General features: G+C 39.0%; 1 protein-coding gene across 4 annotated transcripts in view; it reads right to left on the bottom strand.

The window, feature by feature from the left end:
• Positions 1-852: 852 nt before the first annotated feature.
• The window catches only part of MINPP1 (multiple inositol-polyphosphate phosphatase 1), a 71574-nt gene continuing 64047 nt past the window's right edge, over positions 853-8379 (bottom strand). For 3 of the 4 annotated variants that reach the window (XM_056530039.1, XM_056530038.1, XM_056530040.1), the window contains one exon: positions 853-1499. In XM_056530039.1, coding sequence (XP_056386014.1) covers positions 1100-1499 — 400 coding nt within the window. In that variant the 3' untranslated portion in view covers positions 853-1099. Of the gene's footprint in view, positions 1500-2558; positions 2587-8379 lie in introns of those variants that run through there. The other variant, XM_056530041.1, reaches the window with a different exon arrangement.

Here is an 8379-nt window from a genome sequence, read left to right as displayed (position 1 = left end):
TGCATGGTGTGAAATAAGCTGCGTATATGCTATGTGGTACCGTAACCTTAAAGTCAGTTTTACCCTGGAACATTGGAAAAGCAAATAAAAATACAACATGATCACACCAAAATCCATTTTGTAAAGCAAGCAGAGAAAAAAGTGCTATCCCTTAATATTGCACAAAACCTCAACTAGTGCACCACAAATATAAAGCTATCTTAATAAAATATATTATTGGCTCACTCAAGCTTATGGAGAGTAAGTCAAAAAGGCAGAACAGTTAACTGTGTCACTAGAAGTGGAGGAAATGGAGATAATTGGTTTGATATTGTAATCCATGTTTAACAACCCTTATGGCTTGCCAGAATATGGTGGACTGTTACCGTATATACTCGAGTATAAGCCGAGTTTTTCAGCAGATTTTTCGTGCTGAAAACGCCCCCTTCGGCTTATACTCGAGTGAACTCTCCGCCTGTCAATCCCTTCGTCAGTGGTCTTCATGCGCAATGTCCCTGTGCGATGTCGTCAAGGCAACGTCACTACGCCGGGGCTGAAGCACGGAGAAGAGGCCCCCCCCCCCCCCCCCGGTGAAAATGGACAGCCTGCAACGACTAATCCTCCCCACCGGACGGTCCCTGCAGCAGAGATGGCCCGGACCAGCTCACCCTAACGTCCCGCCGAGGGGAGTACAAAACAAAATTGGGGGCTGGATGATGACGAAGGCCGCAGTGGTCTTAAACCTGCGGACCTCCAGAGGTTTCAAAACTACAACTCCCTGCATGCCTGGACAGCCCATGGCTGTCCGGGCATGCTGGGAGCTGTAGTTTTGCAACATCTGGAGGTCTGCATGTTTAAGATCACTGATGAAGGGATTGACAGGGGGTGATGATGAAGGGGGGGATGATGACGGGGGTCTAGATGATTACATGGGGGATGATGTATTTCCCACCATAGGCTTATAGTCGAGTCAATAACTTTTCATGGGTTTTTGGGGTAAAATTAGGGGCCTCGGCTTATATTCGGGTCGGGTCATACTCGAGTATATACGGTACTCCCATGTGGGAAGTGTTTATCCCCAAACAGCTGAGAAGCCCCACTTTACCCAATCTTGACCATCTTAGAGCTCACCCTTTGTGGTAGGAGCTACTGTTGTCAATTGACATTCATCTTTGACATGGCAGCTGTAAATGAGGTGGCTGTATTGCTTCTTCAAGTCTTCAAAAAGGCAGACAGACTCTTGAGAATGGGGAAAAGGAAGAAGATTTTCGTTAAGCAGCATCTGAACTTGATATTCTTCCTTAGGACTCTCTGCCAATTCACAGTGGTACAGAACAAACACTAGGTTGGAAGCATAAGGAACAATTCTGCCACTGCGAAACTTCTGATCAAGGTGTGTGGAGAAGTTGTCGGCCATCAAAGGTTTCTCATCCTTAAACAGTCCCATTAGAGCCAGTAATGGTAAGAGTGTCTCTGCATGTCCAAACTGCATAACCACGGGGGTGGAGATATGCTCAGAACTGGAAGACACAAAATTTATAAATACTGAATTTTATTATTAATTATAAGTCAAGAGGTTTTATATATTAAAACTCATCAGAGAGGTTGTTCAGTTTAGAAAAAAAAATCATATGGGCAACATGTACTTTCCGCTGTGGTGGTACTGCAGGAAGTTGAACAATTTCAGCCAGGATTGTTCACAGATTACAGCTGATCAATTGTGAACATCTTTTTGTGCTCAAAACAAGTTGTGAAACGGAAATTATAATGGAAAGATTTGCAACTTTTTCTGTGTTTTGGACCTTCTACTGGTTTTGGCTACAAATACTGACCAATATACTACACGTCAATCCAGCCTAAGGCAATGCAAGTTGATAATATTTGAGTCACACAAGCTGCACCAGAAGGATCTTTCACAAACAGTTCAAAGGATGATGCACAATTAATGCAGTATATTGTAGATTTGTATTATGTTCTCTTAGTCTTTGGGTAGGTAACCTGTCAAAATGGGATGAGCATGGGCCCCATAGACTTTAATGTCCTAAATATAGTCAGCTAGTAACTACATTTGGGTTATTTCCTTCACGTACACATGTTTTGTATTTGACTCAAAAGTGCCACAAATCCAAACTTTTGAGTCATAGACAAAATGTGTGGAAAATGACCCTAGTCACTAAATTACTAACATCGGGGCATTGAAATCAATGAGGCCCATGCCGTTCTGTGCTTGTTTACGCTGGAATCACATTTTGACAGTCTCCCAACTAGTATGTACCGCAGGAGGCACAATTGTGGTGTTAAGCTGGTATAAAATGTAACATGTAATGGAACAGCTTTTGGTTCATACAGTGTATTTAGACACAAGTTCAGTTTTGTGTTACATATCAGTCTTACACAGTCCAGGAGATCCTAAAGCTTCACCACTACTCCATCAATTCACCAATTACTAAAAGGCCAGAAGACTTTCATTGACTCTAAGAATCCATACAATGCATGCTCAGCTCTCTGTTTCTGATCTCTCCTTAGGTTTTCACCATGGACACAGCACTCAGCTGGGCTCCTCTATCACTTTGTTTCAGTGGTCCGTCGTGGGCTCAGCACCTGGACCTCCACCGATCAAAACATAAGATATGTCACTATAAACATGTGAATTTTTTTTCTTTTCTTTAATTAAGTACTCTAACACCACAGGGGCCTAGTTGAACCTCAGTCATGGCACCACACCCTCTAGAAATATCTCATGCTCTCTCTCTCTCTACAATATTCTTTACCATATTAGAAATTGTCCTCATTTTGCATGGCATATAGAGTTTTGTTCTGCTTACATTCAATGTGTTCTTATCAAGCACCAGCCATAGCACATACAGTAGGTAAACTGCAGTACAGTACAAATGCTTTTCTATCCAGACCCACAGTCTTATGGAAGCTAAACCATTGGTACAAGCTGGAGCTATTTTGATCCCAAACAACAAATTCACAACTGTATTCTGACTATTTCATACGCACAAAACATAGAAAGAGTTTTATCCATGCACACAGCTCTCCTAACAGAAATTTGGAATATGCAAATTAGCCAAAGTAGACCACCCCTTATAATATTGTCTTTATTGAATGTACAGAAATTTGGTCTTAATCCTTGAAAACCTTGCTTTTGTTACCTGAACAGTGATATTTAGAAATGTTTCTATTTTCTATAAGAAAACTGCTTAACTGACATATTCTCAATCATTTACAACCAGGAGAATAACACAGGAATCAAAAGCAATGATTATGGATAGGAGATTATCAGTTACTTCCCAATGAGAGCATTCTTTATGGGCTTCAAAGGAGATATTTGCCAAGTAAGTGGGCTGAGTTTTCTGTGTGGTGGAAATCACTGGTGGACCCCCGAAAGGTGCGCATGCCTCTGCACATCAAATTGGACCTTATGAAGCAATCCATCACAGATGTAGATGAGGAGTTGGCAGCCTTCGAATAGCTCCAAGAGCCTTCACTGGACCAAAAGATAAAGAAAATCCTAGAGTGGAAAGAATTCCATTCAAGAAGCTATCTAGTAAGAAAAAGCTTAGAACAGATTTCAAAGGAACAGCTTAGGGTTTCTAGACTTAATGGCCAATCACAAGGTGGAAACCTATAGGTAGAGCTGGTTTAACCTCAATGGACTGCGGGATGTCTCAATTCCATATGCTTGATGCAATCCTATGTTCTCCTTGAATTTATCAAGATAAAGAAGATCACTGTCAACGATTTCCATCCTTGATTCATCATAATTTCAATTCGTTTTTGTGCCTGACCTTAGCATTTACCAGGCCTAGCAGACCCACCCGCACATGATCCCTGTGACAGGTTACAACTCCAGTGCCGGAAACAGGCTACAAACACTAGAGGTCTCCTTTGGGGATTTCAGCAACGACCTCTAGGGTTTGTGGGCTGCTTCCAGCATCGTGGTTGCGACCTGTTACGAGGCTCTGCTGGATCTGGTAAATGTACCATGCCAAGTCTTGCTGCCACTTAATCTTTGCACCCTTTAATTGATGTGCTATAAAAGTTTTAAACAATTACAAGGTAAAGGTCACTGCCTTGTAATGTTTTACCCCTTGTGTAGCCTTCCTTTTTCTGGTATTCAGAATTGCTTTTAAGATCTTCCACCAGGGAGTCAGGGCAAGTATGTAGAGTATCCTGATGAATCATGACCAATATCACTGACTTATAATGAATAGGGGCTGACAGGTTTTCCACAGAGATTCCTGAATTTTTTTATGGCAGGACACCGCATGCTGTGCTTTTCTTCTCATCAAAAATACCAAGACCTCTAATAGGTAAAACACAATTGTTCTGAATCAGCAAGTCTTTGCATAGAAAGGGCCATCTCTCCAGTAGTGTTACTTATATGAAAACCAAATGCTGCCAAGAGTTGAGCATCTATATGTGCGACCTGCTTGTCACTAACATCCCTTTCTGACATGTTAGCTGATGATATTGTGGGAACACCCCTATCGAATGTTTTTAACATCTTTTTTTCTCCATATTTCAATCACAGGTATCAGTCTTCATTGTATGACTGATGCACGTTACTGCACAGAAGAGTTTATTCTGCAAAATAACAATGTTTGGTACAATGGGAACAACATTATATAATATATATATATATATATATCACACATACACACACACACACACACACACAGTATAATATAATTATTTTCTGTTCTTGTCCTATGCCCATTAAAAGGAATTTTCTACCATAGGAAGTAATGACATACCAGTAGGGTACACCTTGCTTTGTAATCTAACTGCTGGGACTTCAGTGATTCTCACAATGAAAGAGTTGTAATGCTAAAGCTGCCCATGCAGTTTGGATAGTTGTAGTCTGACTATTTTCTGGTTCCCTCATACACTTGAACAATAGGCTTTGTGTGCATGTGTTCTCAGTTGACAAGTTTGAGGAAGCCACTACCAGATGCCTGTAGCAGTGGCTTATGTTCCTGACAACAAAGGGATCTTGCAGCTTAAATTCAAAATGTTTGTTCCTTCTATTTTCTAACATTTGGTTCAGCTGATACTTATCTAAGGTGTATGGCCAGCTTTAGTAAGCTCTGAGGCTTCAATGATTTCATGTGGATACGGCTATGTCTCCTTTATAGACATTACAATGTTTTGCCATGTCTTAGCAATAAGTTAAGCCAAGGGAGGAAGACAAAGCATCATACAGATACCAATCCAACATATTTAGGGCCATAGTATGTTCAACAAATTATCTCAGACTATGAGCTGAAGGAATAATATCTACTCTAATATAACATTAGCAATAAATTAACAATCAAACCCCATAATCAAAGAGTGCTATATGACGTCCTAACTTAACACTCACAAAAATTGGAGTAATTTCAAAGAATATATTTGCAAAAATATAAAAACTTTATAATGCTACTACACTCTGCCCTTGGGCAGTCAACTAACTATTATTTTCATAATCATTTAGTTAGCCGATTTTTAATTTTTGATTTATTAGAATAAACCTAGTAGATAAGACTGTGCTCACACGTTGTGGCTAATTAGTAGCAAAACCGCACACAGTAATTAGTTGCAAAACTACTAACTATTTATCATAGAAACCTATGGATCTGGTAAACGGATATGTGTGGCATTCTTACTTTATCCTTTACTTTTTGCCACATTTTTCTTTTTCCCCATATGTCTCAAGAGCATGAAGACCCTTGTCACGTATCCGTTTACCATAGGTTTCTATTATAAATAGTTAGTCGTTTTGCAACTTATTACTGCGTGCAGTTTTGATACTTATAATTAGCCACAAAGTATGAACACAGCCTTATCTACTAGGTTTATTCTAATAAATTGAAAAATTAAAAATCGGCTAACTAAATGATTATGAAAATAATAGTTTGTTGACGGCCCTAGGGCAGAGTGTAGTAGTATTATGAGTAAAGAGGGAGATTTATTTTCACAAGCTTGGGCTCCACCCGCCACTGACTGACAGCTTTGTGCTGACCAACAGTAGAGGGAGAAAGTTGTCAGAAATGGATTGGAGGGCAGAAGAGGCCCTAAAGTTATGAAAAAGTGTCACACAGCACTCAGCTTAAGTGATATTGTGAAACCTAGTGCAAGTAAATAATTATGTGACACAGCCTTGCAATCAGGGTCTCTGCTTTATAAGTCACTACTTTATGGTGTTCTCAAAGTTGGCGACAGATCCCTTATATCTTCAGATCAAGCCTGATGTCAACATTGTACTGGACAATAGCATATTGTACATTCTGTGGGGAAAGAATGCATAACTCATTGATTATCACACACAAATGTATCTGCAGGGATCTATTTCAATGCTTGCAAGTGAAAAGGCTAACAATGTGATCCATCAACATTGCTTAGGGAACTATGCCGGTCTTATATTGTGCACCCACATAAAGGCAATAATAGGTAAATACAACAAATAAGGAGAGTTTTTTTTTTCTTTCTAGGAGGACACTTAAGGCTTTGCTCACATCTACATTAGAGGCTGTCTGGAGCCTTTGTTGCAGATTCCATTAAACATGTGGAGCACATACGAACAATGCAATGACTACAGGTCTTGTGTCACACTAGTCCTGCTATAATTGTGTTTTTGACATTGAAAAAGAAACAGATTGCGTACTGTCTTTAATGCATACTCAACCTATATGATTCAAGATGCTTCTTCGCAGATGAATGGTAGTAGAAGACTGGTGATGTAAAATTCATTATCAAAGGGGAATATCATTTGTACTATACAAATACTGCACAGATTCAGGGCTAAAGGAAGGGTAAAAGGAGCTTTTGTCCAAGGGCTCCCACCATCTATGTTCTTCACCAACAGAACTAAGCTTGGCCTGGGTCACGTGGGAATCCAGGTTCAGAAGTTGAGCTTGATAATATACATTTGTGTATGATATGTATCCTCAGCAAATATGATTCCTTCGGGATTAAATCCACATGTAACATCAGAGGATGTGACAAGTCTGTTGCTTGCGCACCTACACACACAGGATAGAGAAGCTGCAGATTTTACCTGAGAATTTGCACAGGTTAAATCCACAGAATATTATAGTCGCAGACTGAAAAACCCACAGCATTATTAAATCTGCACCACACAAATCCAGAGCAAATCTGTCCCATTGGGACCTACCTGCCTTGTATTCGTCATCATTACCAACAAACTTATCAATACTGTTAATAAACATCTAAGTTCAGAGAAACCATTAGTGATCATTCTAGGATGTACTGTAAGCATCTATCTTTCCCTAGAAAACTCAACTTCCTGACAGTGTGTGATAAACCTCAGTCTGTACGTCTATTCTAAAGTCCTCCAATTTGTTTCTAGATAATACAGGATTATCTTAAATTCTATTGACAGATATAGATTACTTAATTAATCAAATATATAACTGCCTGCAATAAAATGTACAATAATACATTACGATCAATAACATGAACCTGTTGCCAGCCTATTAGCAATGTTTATAAAACAGAATTTGTTTCTACAGTAAATGTAATAGTTAAGTCAAAAATCAATCATAGTCCGCCTGGTAGCCATTCCCTGTTTTATTGCCTACTATGCTTATTATATTTACATCAAACCCCACGTGGTTTTACTCCATCTCATTGATCTCAAAAGGTGAATGTTATTTAAAATAATATATATATATTTTATTATTATCATCATTAATAATGATAATAAAAAGTAAATAATAATAATAATAAATAAATAAAAAGCTGGAGTTTTCCATGCGAAAAAAAAGTGACGGGTCCCTATTCTGTGGGTTTTGCATGGAAGCTCCTGTTGAAATCAATTTAAGCTTTAAAAAACTACAAACCAGCACTACAATATGCACAGTAGATTCCATGATGATCGTGTAAAGGATGGTCATAAGACCGTTGAACTCCAAAAGAAATAAGGGTAGGTCCACACTTGACTTCTAGACTGCCATGTAGGGCTCTGTACATCAGTCAAGGAGGGGTTGGGAGGTTTGGGAAGGCAAGGAGGCATGCCACACTGTCCCACTTTAGCAGCGCGACTTCACCTCCCTGACACTTGGCTTTTTTATTTTGGCAAAAACCATCAGCTCCAGGAAAGGTAAAGTTCATGATTTAGTTTTTCCTCCTCAACAATTGAGGCATAAGTTTGTTTTTTGATCATCCACAGGGTGTGTCCGATTCTACTTTGCAATGACACCTTTCATTTTACACAAAAAAATACTTTTTTTTTGTTAAGTGAAATAAAATAACCAAATTGTGTGAGTGTAAAGTGCACTCTATTTTACACAGTGCCCTTTATAGTAAAAATGACATATAATCTATAATCTGTGGGTCAATATGATTAAAATAATACCCACGTAAATTTTTTTATTATATTTTACAACTTAA

The sequence above is a fragment of the Hyla sarda genome, chromosome 7, assembly GCF_029499605.1.
Source record: "Hyla sarda isolate aHylSar1 chromosome 7, aHylSar1.hap1, whole genome shotgun sequence".
Classification (NCBI taxonomy): Eukaryota; Metazoa; Chordata; class Amphibia; order Anura; family Hylidae; genus Hyla; species Hyla sarda.
The sequence above is the reverse complement of the archived record's forward strand: the minus strand, read 5'-3'. Positions and strand labels throughout refer to the sequence as shown.